The following is a 23912-nucleotide window of genomic DNA, read 5'->3' on the forward strand; positions in this document are numbered from 1 at the left end:
CCATGGAAACACCGTGTACCTTCCCGCTGGAGCGGTACCTACTTATCTACTTGCACTTTGACGTGCTTTCGAACTGCTAGGTTGGCAGGAGCAGGGACCGAGCAACGGGAGCTCACCCTGTCACGGGGATTCGAACCACCAACCTTCTGATCGGCAAGCCCTAGGCTCTGTGGTTTGACCCACAGCGCCACCCCGTCCCTTTACAGTGGTACCTCGGGTTAAGTACTTAATTCGTTCTGAAGGTCCGTTCTTAAACTGAAACTGTGCTTAACCTGAAGCACCACTTTAGCTAATGGGGCCTCCCGCTGCTGCCGCGCTGCCGGAGCACAATTTCTGTTCCCATCCTGAAGCAAAGTTCTTAACCCGAGGTAATATTTCTGGGTTAGCGGAGTCTGTAACCTGAAGCGTATGTAACCTGAAGTGTATGTAACCCGAGGTACAACTGTAAAAGCTTTTTTTAAGGTTAAAATGGAATGAGCCCATGCAACACAGGCAGTGGTCTCTCTTTCAGAACACCCTCAACACTCAGAACAAAGTATACAGTGGTACCTTGGTTCTCAGACTTAATCCGTTCCGGGAGTCCGTTCGACTCCCGAAACGGTTCAAAAACCAAGGCGTGGCTTCCGATTGGCTGCAGGAGCTTCCTGCACTCAATCGGAAAGTGCGTCGTTCGGCTTCTGAAAAATGTTCACAAACTGGAACACTCACTTCTGGGTTTGCGGCGTCCGGGAGCCAAAACGTCTGAGTACCAAGGTGTTTGAGAACCAAGGTACGACTGTAATTTGCCTTCAGCCTGACCTGCCTGCTATGTACTTCTCATATGTGAGCTTCTCCTTCAGCCCCTGATGAATGCCAGCCACATCAGCCCATGGTGAAATTATTGTGTTCCTGCTTCTACTAAGGGCCAGCATGGATTCTCTTTGGCAGCTCATCAAAAAGATGGTGCATGCTTTTTTTGCGTTAATTTTTTATTAGATTTTCATAACTTTCACCAATTAGTTTCAAATTTGTTATACTTTTCTCTTATGATTTGATTTCCCACCTTTCCTTCCACGTTGTCTTTTTATACCCCTTCCTTTTACATACTGCATAATGCCACATATATCAACAAATGCTTATTCCTCTATTATATCTCATATGATGACCAATAACTGGCAGCTTCGGTGGACAAATATTTTGGTTTCTGTTTCTCATTTTTCCACTTTCCATTTCTCCAAAGTTTAGTTCTCTACATTTCCATATCAGTTTGTGATTTATTTATTTTTTGAAAAAAAGCCCTCACGATAATTCATTCTCATTTTAATGTGAATTCTCCTAATACAACATTTTCGCTTGCAATATTGCCTAACAGGCACATTTTGCATGTTATTGTCATGAATATATTCACTTTTATGCAGATTAAACTAGTATATTTATTTCTGTGAGGTGATTTTGTTTGTGTTTTCCCCTGGAAATTTCCCTGTGAAAACCTGCTCTTTACTGCTGAATTGGAGCAATAATAATAATAATAATAATAATAATAATAATAATAATAATAATTTATTTATTATTTATACCCCGCCCATCTGGCCGGGCTTCCCCAGCCACTCTGGGCGGCTTCCCAAAAAATATTAAAATACTGTAATACATCAAATATTAAAAGCTTCCCTAAACAGGGCTGCCTTCTTCTAAAAGCCTGGTGGTAGTTGTTCTCTTTGACATCTGGTGGGAGGGCGTTCCACAGGGAGGGCGCCACTACCGAGAAGGCCCTCTGCCTGGTTCCCTGTAACTTGGCTACTCGCAATGAGGGAACCGCCAGAAGGCCCTCAGTGCTGGACCTCAGTGTCTGGGTAGAACGATGGGGGTGGAGACGCTCCTTCAGGTATACTGGACCAAGGCCGTTTAGGTTTTAAAGGTCACCACCAACACTTTGAATTGTGCTCGGAAACGTACTGGGAGCCAATCCGCATAAAATTGCTGTTTGTTATGATTTAGGGCTTATCTACACTTGTCTTTCCTCCACTTTTTTCAGGCACAGTCTACAATTTAAAGCTTTGTGGCCAAGCACCCCCCCCCCTTCAGAGCTGCTCCCACGATAACCTGCTCTTTAAAGCTAAATCAGAGCAAACATCAAACCCCAAACTGACGTTTGCTCCGATTCAGCTTTAAAGAGCAGGTTTTCACGGGGAAAGCTCGAGGCAAAAAAAACCCCCAAACCCCACACTTGAACATGGAACCTTAAAATCAGGGACAGGCCTTTCCCCTGAAAGTGCAGGGGAGAAGTCAGTTGGATGAGCACTTAGGGGGCTGCAAGTTTCGAAGGATGTTTCAGTTTGCTTATCGTATTGGAAAGAGCAAAGTTTGTAGCTTTGCCTTTAAATGCAAACTGAATCAAACTTCACTCTCACCCCCGGTCACATCACATCCATTTGCTCTTTTTTTGATCCCTGTGTCCTGCGCTAGCTGCTCTTCTGGCCTTGAATGTCCTCGTCTCTTTTTTTGTTTTTTTAAAAGCATCTACAAGAGAAGGCATCTCAGGCATCTCAGAGTTTGTAACAGGCTCCTGCCCTGCCAGCTGCTTCCGCCCACTTGACCCCGAGCCACCCATACAAATCTAATTTTCGGGTTGTGCAAACAGGCAGTTGTCCGTGTGTGTGTGTGTGTGTGTGTGTGTGTGTAGAATGGTGTCGCGTATTGTGGCCTTGTGCTTCTAATCTAAACATTCGGAAGTGGATTTTCTATTTCCAGACAGCGAATATCTTCTCGGGAGGGGGACTTGGCTTGAGACAAACGCCATATATAGTTCAAGTCTTAACAGGACTCTGGGCTGATTTCAATACCTACAGGGTCCGTCCCCTTTTTTGATAGAAAGGTATAAATTGTGAAATAAAACGAGGGAATTAAGCAATGACGGGGAAACAATGTGGATCTGGGGATAAGCAAATGGTCAATTTTGGTTTCTCTCAGTTTCTTATTTTCCGTTTCATCCCAATTCTACATCAATTTGTGATTTTTTTAATTAAAAAAGTCCTCATGAGAACACACCTGTATTTTCTTTGAACGTGCACCCATTTCTCTGCAGTTTCACCCAATATGGGCATTTTTTGCTGGAGAACTGCCATGCAAAATTGAAACACGGGCTAGTATTGATGGCTGCCTGGGTTTCCGTTCATGTATTGTTTTGGAATGTGCCAATTATGTAGATAGGTTTTGGCTTTGCATGCAAACTGATTTGAATTTATCCCTCATCTCTATGTGAATACAGAAAGTATCCTCAAACACGGTGCTAAGCACACACACCCCATCCTTTTCCAGATCTTTCTTGACAAATCTATGTGGGTTTTCCTTGTCCTAACATTCAGTGGCCAGGGATGAGGCCTTCCGTTCCCCCTTCGTAAAGCACAATAAAAATAGAGGAGGGGGGAAATAGTCTGCCAGAATAGTTATACTTTAAGTATTTTCTGCACAAACAAGCAAATTCTACTTACGGCATTAGCAGATCCCATTCAGCTATATGAGAGCGGTTGCTGAACAGCTTGGTAGGTTTCTGGATGAAACATCGGCCCTGGATCCATTCCAGTCCGGCTTCCGCGCTGGTCATGGGACCGAGACGGCTCTGGTCGCCCTAACAGATGATCTCTGCAGGCAGCTGGATCGAGGCGGGTCGGGGCTGCTGATTCTTCTAGACCTGTCAGCAGCCTTCGACATGGTCGATCACGAACTCCTGGACCACCGCCTTGCCGACGTTGGGATTCAGGGCAGAGCCCTTCAATGGCTGCGCTCGTTTCTCTCTGGTCGGGGACAGAGGGCGGCGCTTGGGGGAGAATTGTCATCGCGCCACTCCTTGGTGTGTGGAGTGCCTCAGGGTGCGATTCTCTCCCCGATGCTTTTTAACATCTTTATGCGCCCCCTTGCCCAGCTTGTCCGGAGTTTTGGGCTGGGTTGCCATCAGTATGCTGATGACACCCAACTCTATCTGTTGATGGATGGCCATCCTGACTCGGCCCCAGACACACTGGCCAGATGTCTGGAAGCTGTGGCTGGATGGTTACGTGGGAGCCGGTTGAAGTTAAATCCTTCGAAGACAGAGGTCCTCTGGCTGGGACGGGGCAATATGAGATTGAGGGGGCAACTCCCATCTCTTGCGGGGGTGCAATTAGTGCCAGCACCGTCCGTTAAGAGTTTGGGTGTAATCTTCGATACCTCCCTCTCTATGGAGGTGCAGATTGCAGCTATAACAAAGGCAGCATTTTTTCATCTCCGCCAAGCTAAGCAGTTGGCTCCTTATCTCTCTCGCCCTGACCTAGCCACTGTGATCCACGCGACGGTCACCTCCAGACTGGATTATTGTAACTCGCTCTACGTGGGGCTACCCTTGAGACTGACCCAGAAACTCCAGCGGGTGCAGAATGCCGCGGCGAGACTCCTTATGGGGTCTTCGCTGCGAGATCACATTCACCCGGTACTATACCAGCTGCACTGGCTCCCGGTGGAGTACAGGATCAGGTTTAAGGTGCTGGTTTTAACCTTTAAAGCCCTATACGGCCTAGGACCCTCATACCTACGGGACCGCCTCTCCTGGTATGTCCCACAGAGGAACTTACGGTCTTCAAATAAAAACATCTTGAAGGTCCCAGGCCACAGAGAGGTTAGGCTGGCCTCAACTAGAGCCAGGGCCTTTTCGGCCGCGGCTCCAATCTGGTGGAACGCTCTGTCACAAGAGACCAGGGCCCTGCGGGACTTGACATCTTTCCGCAGGGCCTGCAAAACAGAGCTGTTCCACCAGGCCTTTGGTCAGGGCGCAGCCTGACCCCCCTCCTCTGGCAATCTGCACAGAATTTTGCTTATTGGTTGCCATAAATTTGATTTTAATTAATATTTATAATGAAATGTTTTTAGAATCGTTGGATTATTATTATTATTACACAGACTTTAGAAGTGCCCCTATTTTCCAGGGACAGTCCCTTATTTAGAGAAGCCATCCCGGTTTCTGAGTAGATCCTGGAATGTCCCTCTTTTCCTCAGGACGTCCCTATTTCCATTAGAGAAATATTGGAGGGTATGGAGTTATCCGACCCACAAGCCATCTGAAGGCAGCCCTGTATAAGGAAGGTTTTTAAAAAAATGTTTCATGTTTTTATATGTGTTGGAAGCCACGCAGAGTGGCTGTAGCAACCTAGTCAGATGGGTGGGATATAAATAGTCTAATAATAATAATAATAATAATAATAATAATAATAATAATAGGAAATCCCTATTTTCATTGGAGAAATGTTGGAGGGTATGGTATATTGCTTAGCTGATATAGTGGTTATAGTATTGCAAGTCACCTCACATATATGTTGAAATACAGTGGTGCCTCGCAAGACGAAAAGAATCCGTTCTGCAATTCTCTTCGTCTAGCGTTTTTTTCGTCTTGTGAAGCAAGCCCATTGACGGCTTAGCGGATTAGCGCTATTAGCGGCTTAGCGGCTTCTAGCGGTTTAGCGGCTTAGCGGATAAGCGGATAAGCAGCTTAGCGGCTTAGAAAAAGGGGGGGGGAACCCGCAGGAACTCGCAAGACATTTTCGTCTTGCGAAACAAGCCCATAGGAAATTCGTTTTGCGAAGCACCTCCAAAACGGAAAACTCTTTCGTCTAGCGAGTTTTCCGTCTTGCGAGGCATTCGTCTTGCGGGGCACCAACCAATCCAGAATGTAGCAGCTAGACTGGTGACTGGGAGTGGCTGCCGAGACCATATAACACCGCTCCTGAAAGACCTACATTGGCTCCCAGTACATTTCCGAGCACAATTCAGAGTGTTGGTGCTGAGCTTTAAAGCCCTAAATGACCATGGCCCAGTGTACCTGAAGGAGCATCTCCACCGCCATCATTCAGCCCGAACCCTGAGGTCCAGCTCCGAGGGCCTTTTGGCGGTTCCCTCCCTGCGAGAAGTGAGGTTACAGGGAACCAGGCAGAGGTGGCGCCCGCCCTGTGGAATGCCCTCCCATCAGATGTCAAAGAGATAAACAACTACCTGACATTTAGAAGACATCTGAAGGCAGCCCTGTTTAGGGAAGCTTTTAATGCTTGATGTTTTATCGTGTTTTTAATATTCTGTTGGGAGCCACCCAGAGTGGCTGGGGAAACCCAGCCAGATGGGCAGGGAATAAATAATAAATTATTATTATTATTACAATGAGCGCTTTAATGTAGGTCACTATTCTTGTCCCCCGCTCGTAAGGTACAGAAATAATATTCCCGACCTACAACACTTTAATAATAAAGAAGATTATGCATCAGTTCCAATTGGCCAAGGCATGAAATAGCACCCAGTTATGGAATGTGGCTCTCAGCTGGAGAATCATTACCATCTAAATATATATGTATAGATTTTTATTTATTATTTACATTGATGTTCCACCTTTTCTCTGAGATAGAACCCTAGCCCCCAGTTTTGTTCTCATAGGTAACTCTATGAGGTAGGAGGAAGGGAAACCAACCCTTTGTGTCTTGGCTGAATGAGTTGTACCTGGGTCTCTCGATACGATACGATAATCTTTATTGTCATTGTCCCATACTGAACAACGAAATTGAAAAAAATCTACGTCAGACATTCAGAAACCAACAAGCCTGCTACCCCAGCTATCCCAGTCTGGTTAGCCCCCTAAAAACTCTGATACTCCATAATTAAATACAATATACTCCCATAGAGACTGCCTTACACTGCGTTTAAAACCAAAATCGCATTTGGATAGAAACTGTTTCTCAGGCGGCTACTCCTAGTCTTTATAACCCTGTACCTTCTTCCAGAAGGCAGAAGCTGAAGGAGATCATTTCCGGGGTGCGCACTATCCTGCGCTATCTCTGCAGCTTTCTTTTGGCACCTGGAACCATAGATTTGATCCTAGGTGGGAAGAGCGCAGCCACTCTTAGTTCAACATAACTGAGCCCAGTCTGTGCTGGGTACCTCCAACAAATCATTATATATATATGGCAATACTCTTCACCCAGATCTCTGGTTTCTCCACAGCTTCAAGAGCAAGCAGCAAACAGCAGCTCTGCGGAGAGCGTTATTATGGAGAAAAAGAAGACGGGGGAGTCTGATCAAGAGGCGCCTAGTGATCAAGATGGGCCAAAAGACTGCAACGGCCGTGTCATCCCACGCTTGGTGCTGGACCGGTCAGCTACAATAGACGAGGTGTGTCACCTGCACAGGAGGAATAATAATGATAATGATGATGATAATAATAATAATAATAATAATAATAATAATAATTTTTTATTTATACCCTGCCCTCCCCAGCCAAGGCCAGGCTCAGGATGGCTAACAAGCAATAATAAAAATAAGTTAAATGAATGCAACTTAAAAACGAGATTAAAATATAACATTAAAATATTGAAACATTAAAATATTAAAATGCAGCCTCATCACAGGAGGAGAAAGGAAAAAGAAAGAGGGGGAGGGAATCAAATTGGCTCCAAGCCAAAAGACCAGGCAGAACAACTTACAGGCCCTGCGGAAAGAAATCAGATCCCGCAGGGCCCTGGTCTCATGAGGCAGAGCGTTCCACCAGGCCGGAGCCGGAATAGAAGGGTCCTTGTACAAGGGCAAAGAAACGGGGGCATTCCCCGTCCTTCCTAATTCTCCCTGGAAAGGCCTGGAGGGTGGCAACACAAGAACAGGCCTTTTCTGCAATGGATCCCCGTTTGTGGGGTGCTCTCCCACAAGCAGTTCACCTGGCACCTTCATTACATACCGTATTTTTCGCTGCATAAGATGCACTTTTTTCCTCCTACAAAGTAAGGGGAAGTGTCTGTGCGTGTTATGAAGTGAATGCTGCGTGGAGGAGGGACGGATGAGAGCCATGGCTCCCGTCCTTCCCTTCTCCGCAACTCGCTTTAAAGCAGCAAAATGGGACAGGAGCCGCTTACACGGGTGTAAGGCAAGCATAGCGGGAGCCGTGTAATCCCTCCGCCTCCGCCCCCGCCCTCGACCGCTGCATTGGGATGGGCGGGCGTGTGTGCCACCCCCTTGGGACGACGCTCGCATGGGCGACAGCCCACGTCCCAACAGGCGACGTGCCGCCACACAAGACCCTCCCTCCGCCACTGGTCTTGCCGGGACAGTAGTGCCTTCCTTTGCACAAGTGTGAAATTTGAAGGGTGGCTGTAATTTGGTCCTTGTGTTGTGTACGAAGGTGTGAATTAGGTAGGTTTGACTTTAAATGGGAATTGAATCAGATTTCTCCCTCGTTCCTCCCTCATATGAAAGCCCCCAGAGCTCTCTGCAATGAACAAAAAGGGAAAAAGTCCCACTTCTTTTGGCTTTATAAATCAATCAATCAATCAATCAATCAATCAATCAATCTTTATTACAGTCCAGAGACCCAACAAATCGTTACAAAGCAATACACAATTCATATAGCCTACCTCCAGGTTAAACAAGGATTTTGTTCAGAATATAGGGATCATTGGTTCTTGTGACCACCGATAAAAACTTTGCCACTGTCCGGCCTTCCAATAGGAACCTGACATGGTGAGCCTCTGATTTTCCTGGGAAAGGTACCAGCAAGGGTAATATGAGTTCAGCCTTGGCTTGCTCATATTTTGCACAGTGCAACAAAATATGTTTTATGGAATCGATGTCTTGGGCACACGAGCAAAGTCTGTCCTGGTAGGGAACTCCTCTCAACCTGCCATCCAACACTGCAGAAGGAAATACAGTTAGTCTGGCTTTGGTGAAAAGCCTTCGATAGTTTGGTACTGTCAGGTTTTTAATATAAGATGTTAACTTAAAGACATGCCCATATTGTACTCCTACTGCCAGCGGACTACAGTGGATGTGAGGGCGATCTGGCTGCGACATCTGTCACCCCATTGATCGCCAGGGTTGATTCGGCTTTATAAAAATAATTGTGTAGGGCAAAGCCATACAGTCCTAAGGGACTCAATGTGGGAAGCTCATTCCCTCCCCCCCCCCCTTGCTAGGGGATAAAGTCTCTCTTCATTTGTTAATAACAGTGATGATGGTTCTTAATGCCACTGTTGACTGCTGTTCACTTTACATGGTTAAAATATTATTCTGATATACCGGTAGTTTATTAAATAGTTTAGTACAACATTTGATTCAGAATCCCCCCCCCCCCTTGTTTTCCTCCTCTAAAAACTAGGTGTGTCTTATGGTCAGGTGCATCTTATGGAGCGAAAAATACATATTTTTTTGGGTACCAGGTGGAAACATTCCTCTTCAACTTGGTCTTTGGCTGACTGATATTCTACAGGCTTTTAAATGTGTTTGTGGGAGGTGGGGTTATTATTTTGTTGTTTTTGCTTGAACTATTTATTTGTGCTTTTACCTTGCATTTTTATCTCGTGAACCTCCCTGAGATCATAGAATCATAGAATCATAGAGTTGGAAGAGACCACAAGGGCCATCGAGTCCAACCCCCTGCCAAGCAGGAAACACCATCAGAGCACTCCTGACATATGGTTGTCAAGCCTCTGCTTAAAGACCTCCAAAGAAGGAGACTCCACCACACTCCTTGGCAGCAAATTCCACTGTCGAACAGCTCTTACTGTCAGGAAGTTCTTCCTAATGTTTAGGTGGAATCTTTTTTCTTGTAGTTTGGAACCATTGCTCCATGTCCGCTTCTCTGGAGCAGCAGAAAACAACCTTTCTCCCTCCTCTATGTGACATCCTTTTATATATTTGAACATGGCTATCATATCACCCCTTAACCTCCTCTTCTCCAGGCTTGTGGTGAAGGGCAATTATCATCATCATCATTATCATTATCAACAGCAGCAGCAGCAATATTGAGGAGCTTGGGGTGGGTGGGAATGAATTACAAGTTGAGTGTGAAAGGAGAATGGGAGAAGAAATTACAGGAGATGGGTGGAAAAACTCTGAGAGGCATGTAGGGTGGGAAGGGAAAATATGAAAGAAAAACACTTCTGGATGAGCACATTCTGCCCCAAAATGGGGATGCTGTGCCATGATACGTCCAAAGTAAATGTGTGTACCTAGCTTGAGAAAAACTGAGCTATGTAACTCCTTGCCATTATTATTATTATTATTATTATTTTTACCCCGCCCTCCCCAGCCAAGGCCGGGCTCAGGGCGGCTAACAAGCAATAATAAAAACAAGTTGAATGAATACAACTTAAAAACAAGATTAAATACAACATTAAACAAGGCAAACATGTGACAAGGAATTTATCAATTTCCAAAGATAGATTAGATATCCGTAGAAAGCGATCCCAGTAATTGCCCATTGATTTTGCCAAGCTCTGACACTACGTTCCACCAATTTTGTGAGTGGCTTGTGGGCCTCCGTCATTTTCAGCTGTTGCAGGTGGGCCCTGGAGGTAGAAGGTGTGAGATACCCTGCACTAAATCATCCTTGTTTCCCTGTTGCAGTCAGATACAGCGGAGGAGCATGAGAAGTCTGACCACAACCACCTCCAAGTAGGAAACCAAGAAGGGACAGGCTTGAATAAACGAGCAGAGAGTGCCCTCAGCATAGTCTCCAACACACTGGAAGGTAAATTCCTCCATGACGTTGGGTAGAGCTGGATTGTTTCTGGCATTAGGAAAAACAACGACAAAGACCATTGCCTATTATAACATTTACCTTTTTTAATATTGTGAATTGTTGTGAACTAAGCGAGAACAGGGATTGCATAAGCCGTTAAATAAATACAAATTACCGTATTTTTCCATGTATAAGACTAGATTCCCCCCCCCTAAAAAATAATGTAAAAAATTGGGGGGCGTCTTATACATTGGGGCATCTTATAGACGGAAAAAGACAGTAACTTGGCAGTAGACTGTTGTTTTAGTCAGAAGCCCAGGGAATAAGAGAGATGCTGTTCTAGTTCTGAAAACTCCAGATGCCTTTGGTGGTTCGAAGAAGGTGGCCGTACCCTGGGAAGGGTACATGTCTTTTCCAATAGTGTAGCACACCTTCCAAGATGTGTTTCCTTCTGTCATGTGTAAGGGACACAGCATACAGACTTGATCATGAGTGACAGGGCCCTTAATGGTGTTGGCCCCATTGCCCTTTCCCCTGTCTCCCAGAAACAGTACTTCTGTCTTGGAGAGGGTTTTCTTCCGTACCATAAGAGCAGAGGTAGACATCTGTGGCTTTGCGCCTTAGGCCACATTCCAAAGGTAAGAGGCGCATCCACTAAGCTGCACAACTTTGCCTCTACCCCAGCAGAAGAGACTGAAAAGGGTTCCCTGCCTCTGGGTGAAATTTTGGTCTCAAATTTAAACAGGAGGCTGCAATCCAACTCTTGACGGGCAATGGTGGAGCTTGAATGCAGCCATTCATTCAAAAATGCCCCTTTGATGTGCTAGCTCCCAGATTAGCACAGCCTAGAGGTCCACATCAAGCCCACTGCTGCCATCTGAGCGCAGGAGGGGCAGCTCAGGATCCAGCAGATCCAATTCTGGACAGCTCCAGCAATTTCCTGCTCCTGAAACGCCCCATTTTGGGGGTTTCTGCTGGCTAATGCTTTTTGGGGTGCATGGGGGTGCTCCTTGCAGTGAACCTTGGCTGGCCAGAGGAACACGACCACGCCATCCTAACCCCCTTGGACATGGCGGATCAGGGGCTTCAATTGTTCTGCACATTGATTTGTCTCACCGATTTATTGGCTGAAGTTGGGTAACTTAGTAAATACAGTCGTACTTTGGAAGTCAAACGGAATCCATTCCGGAAGTCCGTTTGACTTCCAAAATGTTCAGGAACCAAAGCGCGGCTTCCGATTGGCTGAGAAAGCTCCTGCAGCCAATCGGAACCCTCAGAACCCACGTCGGACTTAGTGGGGGAAAATGATCGTGTGCCAGAGGTCCTTGTGTTGTTGTTTTTTAATTTCAAATTTATTAAGAATATTACAATAAGTTAGAATGAAAAGGAAAGAAAAAGAATACATAAAATGTTTTAAAAAGGCAGAGGAAAACAACAATAACATGATGACAATAAAATATAATTAAGATTACGTATATGTAAATGAAGTAACTTATTGTTTCCCTCAAATATACACGGTTCGCTATGGTTTCAATCAATACGTTCCTTGTTGACTTTTTGCTTTCAGAACTGGAAGAGGCGCACCAGAAATGTCCGCCGTGGTGGTACAAGTTTGCCCACGCGGTCCTCGTGTGGAATTGCTGCCCGCTCTGGGTGAAGATGAAGAACATAATCAAGCTCATAGTCATGGACCCCTTTGTTGATCTGGGGATCACCATCTGCATCGTCCTCAACACCATCTTCATGGCCATGGAACACTACCCCATGACAGACGCATTCAACAATGTTTTGAATGTGGGGAACCTGGTAGGAGAACCACAAGCCCTCTGTGTTTTTTATATATAGATACTGTAATGGTTCTAGGGGTTGCTCGTGCGTAAGTCAGCGCCACGCTTGGCTGGGTTACCTGGGTGAACCCTATTCTGTCCGGACAGCCACTCACCCGTGGCTGTCTCAATCACTGGCAGAATCCGTCAGTGGGCGTTTCTTGAACTTCTTCCAGCAAAGAAGCTCTTTGACGCCTAGTCTCCTCCTACTCTCCCTGCGCGGAAGCCTTCTGCGCAGGGAGGGTGTGGGCAGCGGAGGACCCGTGCTCTCCCCGCTGGTCTCCGGCGAGGAGTCATGGAGCCCCCTCGCCGATTCCCCCATCTGCCCCCCTTCTCCACTGGTGCTACGCTGATTTCCTTCCCCAGAAGATGGGCTGCTTCTCTCCCTCCCGGGACGCTCTCCGGAATCCCTCTGGAGCCCTCCCTCCTCCTCTGGCTCCAATGGCAGTTCCCTGACAGATACATAGATGGATAGATAGATAGATAGATAGATAGATAGATAGATAGAAGGAGAAGAAGAAGAGTTTGGATTTGATATCCCGCTTTATCACTACCCGAAGGAGTCTCAAAGCGGCTAACATTCTCCTTTCCCTTCCCCCCCCCCCACAACAAACACTCTGTGAGGTGAGTGGGGCTGAGAGACTTCAGAGAAGTGTGACTAGCCCAAGGTCACCCAGCAGCTGCATGTGGAGGAGCGGAGACGCGAACCCGGTTCCCCAGATTACAAGACTACCGCTCTTAACCACTACACCACACTGGCTAGATAGATAGATAGATAGATAGATATAATTTTATTAAGTTTTATCTTTTACATTTTTAAATACTCATTTTACATCCTTAAGACATCAGTGACTTCCCTTCTGCTCCTCTTTCCATGGTTCATTTTACATATCATAAATCCTATTTTACAAAAACTATACCATTCAGTTTTCCATTATCGCATCCATCAAAACTTGTTTACACTGTTGAATTTATCTTAATGCTGCCGGTGTTTTCAACTGTACACAATTATTTCCCATATATTCAGTAAACATTTTCCACTCTTCTTTAAACGTGCTGTGATGGGATGATGAGCTGCTTGTGCGTAAAAGCTTAGTCCCTCAGAGTTTGCCCAGATTAGCAAAGCTCTGTCTGTAGCGGAGCCCCTTAAGCATGGCTCCCTCAATCGCTGGCAGAATCCGACAGTGGGCGTTTGCGGAATCTCTTCCAACATAAAAGTTCCTTAACGGAAACGCGTCTTCTGGACTCTCGGCGTGACAGTTTCCGGCGAGGTGTGGGTGTCCCTATAGGAGGTCCTGAAACCTCCTCACTGTTTTCGCTAGAAGTGTCCCAGAGCCATCCCTCCGACTCCCTTTCCCTCGGAGCTCCTTCTCTCCCCCTGCTGGTTCCCTCCTCTGCGGTTAAGTCTCTCCTAGCCTCCTTGAGCCCTTCCACCACCTGCTCTTCCGATGGCAGTTCCCTGACACGTACGTTCTCCTTGTTCTATGTGTTAAGTCTTCAAGTTGTGCATATTCTGTCAGCTTAAGTTGCCATTCTTCTTTGGTTGGGACCTCGCTCATTTTCCATTTTTGGGCTAACAAAACACGGGCCGCAGTAGTGGCATACATAAATAGCCTTTTTTGACACCTTGGAATTTCAGTCTGAATTATCCCCAACAGAAAGGACTCTGGGTTTTGGGGGGGAGAAAGTGGGTGGCGCTGTGGTCTAAACCACAGAGCCTAGGGCTTGCCAATCAGAAGGTCGGCGGTTTGAATCCCTGTGACGGGGTGAGCTCCCGTTGCTCAGTCCCTGCTCCTGCCAACCTAGCAGTTCAAAAGCACGCCAGTGCAAGTAGATAAATAGGTATTGCTCCAGCGGGAAGGTAAATGCCGTTTCCGTGCGCTCTGGTTTCTGTCACGGTGTCCTGTTGTGCCAGAAGCTGTTTAGTCCTGCTGGCCACATGACCCAGAAAGCTGTCTGTGGACAAACGCCGATATATAGGTACCGCTCCAGTGGGAAGGTAAACGGTGTTTCCGTGTGCTGCTCTGGTTCGCCAGAAGCAGCTTAGTCATGCTGGCCACGTGACCCGGAAGCTGTACGGCGGCTCCCTCAGCCAATAAAGCAAGATGAGCACCGCAACCCCAGAATCGTCCGCAACTGGACCTAACTGTCAGGGGTCCCTTTACCTTTATACTTTTAAACATTTTTTTTCAATTCATTATGGAACAATCATAAGCCCTCTGTTCTTCATTCTGTGACTTGATGCCAACCAGCTTCAGTAGATGACCCTGATGCACTGTTGCTTGAGAGAGGGACAGAGTCCAAATGAGGGTCATTGCTGCCCTACTCATAATTTGACAACTTACATCATGTCGTTTTTGCCCAGCAATTATTCCCCCTGAAGCTCAACAAATTCAACTTTTTTCAGTCCACAAAGTTTTAATTGGGCTGAGCTAAAGGTGTCACTCTGTACCATTTCTGGGTAGTTAAATGAAGGGGGCATTTTACAGGGGGAGGCCTGTTCCTCCCCCTCACCCAAGTCCAATAAGTAATGCAACAAGATGACAGTGTTTCTGTTACGGTGGCCATCAAATGGTCTCTCCCAATTCATTGAAATCAGCTGCTGAATTTTGGAGCCCGCTCCCTCCTGGCTGAAATTTGAACTGAAACTTCCTTGTTGAGAACCGTCATCTGTCTGTTTTATCCCCAGTATAAAGAGTAAAATAAATATGGAAACATTCAATATGTTAACACAGGGGTAGGGAGCCTATGGACCTCCAAATATTTGTTGGACTACAATTCCCATCATCCCTGACCATTGGCAGTGCTGGCTGGGTTTAATAGAATCTGGAGGGCAGCAGGTTCCCATCCCTGCATTAACAGCACAGTTCTACTCAGAAGTCAGTCCCACTGAGTTCTTAACTGCCAGGTATAGCATTGTGCCCTTAGTAACTTCATATTTAGGTGCTTCCTGTTTTGCACTAAAGTCCTCTGATAACTCTCGGCATACAATCCCCCACTGTGATTCTAGAGCTGGGCCTGCAGCCAGCTTCTAACAGCTCGTAGGAAACACAGTGGGCATGTTTTGTCCTATTAATCCCCTTGTATTTCCTTGATGAAACCCAACCCCAGGCAAACGTGCTGGTTTCTGGGGCATTTGCCAGGTCCCAGATAGGCTGCCAAGTTATTAATGCTCTTCCAAAACTGGAAGGTAGAATCCAGACACAATAATCTTGATATTATTAACACAGCACCATTGATGCACATGACAGGTCATCGGGTAGCGCAAGCAAAAGGCAGATCCCTAACATGAATGTTAAAAAAGACAACAATGGACAGAAGGGGAAAGGAAGAAAGACTTAGGCAAGGAGGTTGAGGGCTCATTCGCACCTAGACAGCATGGGTCCAAGCTATTTTCCGCTTGTCCCGTGAGCTTTTGCCCTTCCCCTGCCAAGTTCCCCTGGAAAACCTGCTCTTTAGTGCTAAATTGGAACAAATGGCCATCTGCGGAAAACCCACATGCTGTCTCTTGCAATTCAGCGCTAAACCGCAGGTTTCCCCAAGGGAAAGCGTTGGGGCAAACAAAAATATGGATGAACTTTCAGAGGATGAATATGCACAGATGCAGTTGTATATATATTTAGGGTAAGCCTCTGTAGGGTATGAGAACTAATGGGATTAGGATGAAAGCTTCTCGGAAAAAATAGTGATGAATTAGCAGAATCAAGGAAGCTATTGTGGAATTAACAAAGAGACACTCTGACACCATGTGGAGTTAACAGGGAGCCTGCCCTGTTGGGATGAAAGCAAAAGCTAGTCGGTTTAGGTCCTTGCCCAATTACCACCTCATCTCCTTGGTGTTTGTGCAACTAATACCCATATCAATAAAGCACAAAGAAATTCAAAGCCTTGTCCAAGCAGGCGAATAAAGAGGAATACAAACTCTGGCAAAAGGAATATGTTAGCTGACAAGAAAAGAGGCAAGAATGTAATTCGAGAAACACCTTTGCTAAAAGGTTTAGGACAAACAACAACAAAAACTATTTAAATATTGTCGGTAGCAGTTCCCTGGAAATTGTCGGCAAAAATAGCAAAAGGCATGCTAAAGGAAGCGAGGGAAAGTGCAAAGAGGCTGAATTAATTCTCTGCTTCTGCTTCAATCTGTGGGAAACGTGGAGCAAATATCTGAGCTTCTCAGGGTCATCTATCATTGGTGCCATAGCCCTACATTAATTGGACAGAAATTGTGGAAGGGAATGTATTGGTAGCTAGAAGAGCAGCAAACATGTTGCCTCCGTCATTCTTCACACAAGGGAGGGTATTTCTTCTTCTTCTTCTTCTTCCTCTTCTTCTTCTTCTTCTTCTTCTTCTTTCAAACAACAAATACTACTCCAACATGGTTGAATATGATAAATGCTGTAACCAAATACTGGGAGAAATATAATGTGAATTGCTTGTTGACACACACAGGGTGCTTGCTTCCCTCACCTCACCCTTGTTAGAGTGCTAGCTTATACAGTGCTACCTCAGAAGTCGGACAGAATCCGTTTCAGAAGTTCGTTTGACTCCCAAAACGTTCAGAAACCAAGGCACGGCTTCCAATTGGCTGCAGGAAGCTCTTGCAGCCAATCGGAAGCTGCAGAAGCCACGTCAGACGTTCGGGTTCTAAAGAACGCTCAAAAATTGGAACAATCACTTACGGTTTTCGATCATTCGGGGGCCGAAACGTTTGACTCCCAAGGCGTTTGAAAACCAAGGTACGACTGTACTCATGACCTGAGATCAGGGTTGGGTGGCCCTGACATCACTCACCCCAGGTTGCCAGCAGGATCCAAGATCCCAAAGGCATTGCCCAGCATGTGGGCTGCTTGGGTCATGATCAGGCTTACTGCCATACCAAGCCCTCTCATCTTCCACAAGCCCCAAAGTTGTGGCCTAGTTCAACCCCCCTTTATTTATTTTTTTCAAAATTAAAACAAAACATATTATCCAGAAACATATCATCCTTATTCCCCCCCCCATTTTTCCTCCCTCCCCCCACCCTCCCACACAAAACCCACCCACCCCCACCTCCCGGTTTCCCTCAGTTCCAGTCTTTGATTTCTCTCAGAATGCTGTTTTCTGCATGTTACAAAGTTGTATACTATTTAGCTGATTATTATCAATAAAAAGCTTGTGAATGTTAATTCAAAGCCAGCCAGTTCGCTTTGTTGCGTCTTCAAATACTTTGTAAAGGGTTCCCATTCATCTTTAAAGTCACAGTTATCCTTGTCCCATAGCTTATATGTCAGTTTTGCCAGTTCTGCATAGTCCATCAATTTTTCTTGCCATGATTCTTTAGTTTTAGTTTCTTCAGTCTTCCATCCTTGTGCTATTAGAACTCTTGCGTTGTCACATACATGAAGACTGTTTGGCTTTCTTTTCTCCTCTGCCCCTTGTCTGTGGAGCAGCCAACTTCGCCCGCCTCTCACCGTGTCCTCTTTCTCATGGCATTTCCTCGCAGGTCTTCACGGGGATATTCACTGCAGAGATGGTGCTGAAGCTGATTGCGCTGGACCCCTACGATTACTTCCAGGTTGGATGGAACATCTTTGACAGCATCATCGTCACTCTCAGCTTGGTTGAGCTCGGCCTCGCCAACGTCCAGGGCCTGTCTGTGCTACGCTCCTTCCGTCTGGTAGGTGACTTTGTTATGTCAACCTGTATCCCTGCGGCTTCTTTCTGAAGCAGGGCCAATATTTTCCTCCCACCCCGGGCAGAGCGGGGGCGAGGCGTCCCTGTGCTATTTTGGAAGGTGCCACAAGCCAGCTCGCCAGCGCTTGCGCAGAAAACTGACCAGTGCCAGAGTCAGCCTCACAGCCTGAAACGTGTGCTGAGCATAGCTGTCAACTTACAGATTTGAAAATAAGGGACCAGCAGCCTTGAAAATAAGGGATCAGCCGCCAAAATAAGGGATTTTCAGGGCACGGGTATGTTCGACTTCTGAGCCCCTCCGAGCCAAAGGCAGAAAGCCCAGCCAGCAGCCAAACAAAGCCTCAAGTGGTGGTTCCCAAAGCACAGCAACCCGGCAAAGGGGATGCAGCAAGGAAAACCACCGTCACCTCTCCGCTGGGAAGCGCTGAGCAAAGGCGAGTCCCCAGGCAACACAGCCGATTTGATTGGCACAAGGCATGCAAGCTCCACCCCCCAGTCGTTCTTAGACTCCTTATTGGGTGAGCAACGCAGCCAAGCAACACAGTTGGAGCCTCCCTCCTCCCTGGCCGGCAGGGAGGGAGGGAGAGGAGCTGCTTCCTTTGAAACCCGGGAAATTTAAGGGACATCATCAATAAGGGACAGCAGCTGGACACGTCGCTGGGATAAGGGACTTTCCCGCCAAATAAGGGACGGTTGACAGCTATGGTGCTCAGTGCCTGTTGATTTGTTCCTGGTCTGGTTGCCTAATCCACCTTTAAGGTAGAGCAGGCTTCCTCAACCTTGGCCCTCCAGATGTTTTGAGACTACAGTTCCCATCATCCCTCACCGCTGGTCCTGCTAGCTAGGGATCATGGGAGTTGTAGGCCAAAAACATCTGGAGGGCCGAGGTTGAGGAAGCCTAGAACAACTCTACCAAGACACTGTTGATGTTGACAAGGAAGCATGTGCCATTGCAGCCACCAGGGATACTTAGTCTACTATTTGCTGTGCAAATCTGGCCTTGCAAGAATATAAACTGTATTTTGTTCAAATAATAGCCAGTTTCTAACCCTTTGGGTTTTATAGCATGGGTGTGTGTGTGTGTATACCCTCCAACATTTCTCCAATGAAAATAGGGACGCCCTATTCAGTAACAATAACAACAGCAGCAGCAGCAACATTACAATAATATTACTATTTTTTATTATTTTATAATTGTTATTAAATTTTCTGTTTTAGTATTTTGAATGCTCATTTAAACATCCTTAAAATATCAGTGACTTCTTCTCTTTCCACGGTTCATTTTGCATATCATAAATCCCTGCGTATTTTACATAGACTAAACCATTCAGTATTCTGTTATTACATCCATCCAAACTTATTTACACTGTTGAATTTATCTTAATGCTGCCAACGTTTTCAAGTGTACACAATTTACCCCCATATATTCAATAAACATTTTCCAATCTTCTCTAAATGTATGTTCTTCTTGTTCTCTTATTCTATATGCTAAGTTTGCAAGCTGTGCATATTCCACCCAGTCAGATGGGAGGGTTTAAATAGTAATATTATATATGTGCAATAATATTACTGTTTAAATCCATCTGACTGGGTTGTCCCAGCCTCTCTGGGCGGCTTTCAACAGATACAAAAATTTAATATAACATTAAACATTTTAAAAAATCCCCCTAGAGGGCTGCCTTCAGATGGCTTGCGTGTTGGATAACTCTATACCCTCCAACATTTCTCTGATAGAGACAATCTGTCACACCCTCCAACATTTCTCCAATGAAAATAGGGATGTCGTAAGGAAAAGCGGGATATTCCAGGATCAAATCAGAAACCGGGATGGCTACTGTAAATCCAGGAGAGTCCCTGGAAAATAGGGAAACTTGGAGTGTATAGAACTATTGCTTGACATCCCACAACCCCAGTGTTAGAAACTGAGATATGTAAGCTGGGATCTAAATGGCCCCTTAAACCTAGGTTATGGGCGCAACAACGGAATACCTAGGTGTGCTTCTTTAATAACAAGAATACAAAGCTGAAATTGAATGAACTGCAGCTAAAATATTGTGTTCATTTTTACATGGTCTAGTCCATGGATGTCCAACAGGTATATCGTGATCTTCTGGTAGATCACAGGGGATCCATGGTAGATCACAGTAGATCACACACACACCTGACTCAAAAAAAACAACAACTTTGGTATATCTCTGTCAGTTTTTTTTATAGTGGGAGTAGATCTCAGTCTCTTGAAAGCTGGATATGCCTGTCTGTTCCCTCCCCAGCCCCCTGATATTCTTAAGAGGGTCTCTTCTCCATTCTTCAGAGAGTAGCTGGAAGTGGGGAGGCTGAAAAAGATCCTCCTTTCCTTCCACTCTGCAGTTTTAATCTGAAATCTTAGGCACGGTTCTGCGCCCAGAGCTCAGAAACTGCTCACACAAATGAAATTCCCTGTCGCAAAATGCGCCTAGAACAATGGGAATTCCAAACACTGCGCAACCCCCATGGGCCATTTTGCAGGTGCGCAAGTCAGCCTACCTGTCAATCATCTGATGTCAGCGTGACGTCAAGGGAAGCGTTTGCATGGTTTGAAATCAGACCGGAGGGGTAAAGTCACAGGACTTTGCAGCTGCCAAGAATCAGCTGATCAGACGTGGCAGCAAACTCTACTTCTTTTGCCCATGAAGCTTGGGATCAAGCCACAGAACCAGCAGTGGGTGGAGCCAGAGGCCAGAGTGGGTGGAGCCAGAGCCAACAGGCCTCCCACCTTAGCTATAAAGAAGAGTACAGTGGTACCTCAGGTTACATACGCTTCAGGTTACAGCCTCCGCTAACCCAGAAGTAGTACCTCAGGTTAAGAACTTTGCTTCAGGATGAGAACAGAAACCGTGCTCTGGCGGCGCGGCAGCAGCGGGAGGCCCCATTAGCTAAAGTGCTGCTTCAGGTTAAGAACAGTTTCATTTTAAGAATGGACCTCCGGAACGAATTAAGTACTTAACCCGAGGTACCACTGTAGAAGTGTTACGTCTGCTAGGTGAGGTTCAAGTATCTATAGACAAATTAAAGTTAACACAAGGCTGTGGCTGAAGCACTACAAGTCCGGAGGGTGAGCACAGGCTTTCAGTACAAGAACTTGCAGGTGATCAGCTGTAGATCTCTGTTAGCTAAATACAGTGGTACCTTGGGTTAAGTACTTAATTCATTCCGGAGGTCCGTTCTTAACCTGAAACTGTTCTTAACCTGAAGCACCACTTTAGCTAATGGGGCCTCCCGCTGCCGCTGCGCCGCTACCACACAATTTCTGTTCTCATCCTGAAGCAAAGTTCTTAACCCAAGGTACTATTTCTGGGTTAGCGGAGGTTGTAACCTGAAGCGTCTGTAACCTGAAGCGTATGTAACTCGAGGTATCACTGTATGTCCTAAGCATTAAGGCAAGGATTGGGAAACTGTGGCCCTCTAGATGTTGTTGGGCGGCAGCTCCCATCGTCTATGGCAGCCTTTCTTAACCTGTGGGTCCCCAGATGTTGTTGAACTACAACTCCCATCGCCCCTAGCTAGCAAGGCCAGAGCTCAGGGATGATGGGCGTTGTAGTCCAACAACATCCGGGGACTCACAGGTTGGGAACCACTGAACTATGGTCATTGATGGGGCTGATGGGAGTTGGAGTCCCCAACATTTGGGGGTCCACAGGTCCCCCATTCCTGAGATTTCCAGGGGCTAAGCAGGATTCCTCTTGCTTCCGCAGATGAGAGTCTTCAAGCTTGCCAAATCCTGGCCAACACTCAACATGCTGATCAAGATCATTGGCAACTCGGTGGGTGCCCTGGGCAACCTCACCCTCGTGCTGGCCATCATCGTTTTCATCTTCGCCGTGGTGGGGATGCAGTTGTTTGGGAAGAGCTACACCGAGTGCGTCTGCAAGATCAGCAGCGACTGCACGCTGCCCCGCTGGCACATGCACGACTTCTTCCACTCCTTCCTGATCGTCTTCCGCATCCTCTGCGGGGAGTGGATCGAGACCATGTGGGACTGCATGGAAGTGGCGGGGCAGACCTTGTGCCTCATTGTCTTCATGATGGTCATGGTCATTGGGAACCTGGTGGTGAGTAGTAACTAGTAAAATAATAACGATACGATAATCTTGATTGTCATTGTCCCATGCAGAACAACAAAATTGAAAAATCTACATAAGACATTCAAAAACCAACAAGCCTGCTATCCCAGCCATCCCAACCTGGCTAGCCCCCTAAAAGCTCTGATACCCCATTTTTAAATACAATATACTCCCATAGAGACTCCTTAAAGTAAAGGTAAAGGTACCCTGACCATTAGGTCCAGTCATGGCCGACTCTGGGGTTGCGGCGCTCATCTCGCTTTATTGGCCGAAGGAGCCAGCGTACAGATTCCGGGTCATGTGGCCAGCATGACTAAGCCGCTTCTGGCGAACCAGAGCAGCGCACAGAAATGCCGTTTACCTTCCCGCCAGAGCGGTACCTATTCATCTACTTGCACTTTGAGATGCTTTTGAACTGCTAGGTTGGCAGGAGCAGGGACTGAGCAACGGGAGCTCACCCCGTCGCGGGGATTCGAACCGCCGATCTTCTGATCGGCAAGTCCTAGGTTCTGTGGTTTAACCCACAGCGCCACCCACGTCCCAGAGACTCCTTACACTGTGTTTAAAACCAAAATCGCATTTGGATAGAAACTGTTTCTCAGGTGGCTAGTCCTAGTCTTTATAACCCTGTACCTTCTTCCAGAAGGGAGAAGCTGAAAGAGATCATTTCCGGGGTGTGCACTATCCTGCACTATCTCTGCTGCTTTCTTACGGCACCTGGAAGCATAGATTTGATCCAAGGTGGGAAGAGCGCACCCAATTATTCTCTCCCCAGTTTTTACAACCCTGGACAGTATTGTTTTTCCCCTGGCCGTGCAGCTTCCAAACCACACACACAGACCATAAGTTAATACACTCTCAACAGTACAATGGTAAAATGCCATCAACAGGTCCTTTGGGAGGGCCCAAGTGTTTGGGGGACCTGCACGATCAAACAGGCACTTCTCACTGCAAATCAAATCTTTCCATTTGAGAGGTCCCCAATGCCATATAAACAGGGAGTACACAATAAAGATGGCCGGGGATGAGTGCAAAGTGATTCCACTTGCCTGTGCCATGATCCTGCCTTCCAGCTGGAATGAGAAGGGCTCAGTTTCACTCTTGGCTTTGCTTGGCATTTTTTTCATGGCCTTTCAGCCCTTTCCGAAACCATGCCAGCTTTCCAGAAAAGCCTACATTTCTTTTTTTATAGATATAAAACTTTTTTATTGAGTTTTACACTGCAAATTTAAATTCAAACATCAACATCATTTAGGATTCCCTGAAACTTTTGACTCCCCTCCGCCCTTCCACGGTTACCATTTTCAGTCTCTTTCAACTGCTTCACTTATTTTCTGTTTTTCTTAAATAATCCATTTTTACCTTAATTTTTAGTACTTTACAAGCGTTACTCAAATCCTGCCAAAGTTTTTAGTGGTTTACAGTGTTCTCTTAAAGACATTGTGAATTTTCCCCATTCCTTCTTAAAGTTCTTCTCTTCCTGGTTTCTGTTGTTTTTTTTTAAGATAATTTTTATTAATTTTACAACATAAACAAAATACAAACAAACATAACACGACTTCCCCATACCTCCCCTTCACTGCATCCTTGTTTTAAAATTTTTTAGCAATCTTTCATCCATTTTTATATTTAATTCTCTTTAAAATTTTCTTAAGCTTAAATTTTTACAGCTGTAATTCTTTAAATCAAATCCCTTGACATCTTAACATTCCGAAATTTTACAACAATTTTTAAGATAAATTTTAAATTTTTTCCAGTCCTCTTCCACTGTCTCTCTCCTCTGGTCATGAATTCTGCCGGTCATCTCTGCCAGTCCCA

At 46.0% G+C, this 23912-nt stretch overlaps 1 protein-coding gene across 4 annotated transcripts in view; it reads left to right on the forward strand.

Moving 5' to 3' along the window:
• The window catches only part of SCN4A (sodium voltage-gated channel alpha subunit 4), a 107316-nt gene that overhangs the window by 44309 nt on the left and 39095 nt on the right, over positions 1-23912 (forward strand). For all 4 annotated transcript variants that reach the window (XM_081837560.1, XM_081837561.1, XM_081837559.1 and 1 more), the window contains 5 exons: positions 6991-7158; positions 10381-10504; positions 12063-12301; positions 17804-17977; positions 21726-22082. In XM_081837560.1, the coding sequence (XP_081693686.1) occupies positions 6991-7158; positions 10381-10504; positions 12063-12301; positions 17804-17977; positions 21726-22082 (1062 nt within the window). The remainder of the gene's footprint in view (positions 1-6990; positions 7159-10380; positions 10505-12062; positions 12302-17803; positions 17978-21725; positions 22083-23912) is intronic.

Source organism: Podarcis erhardii, assembly GCF_964252035.2.
Source record: "Podarcis erhardii genome assembly, chromosome: 13".
Lineage (NCBI taxonomy): Eukaryota > Metazoa > Chordata > Lepidosauria > Squamata > Lacertidae > Podarcis > Podarcis erhardii.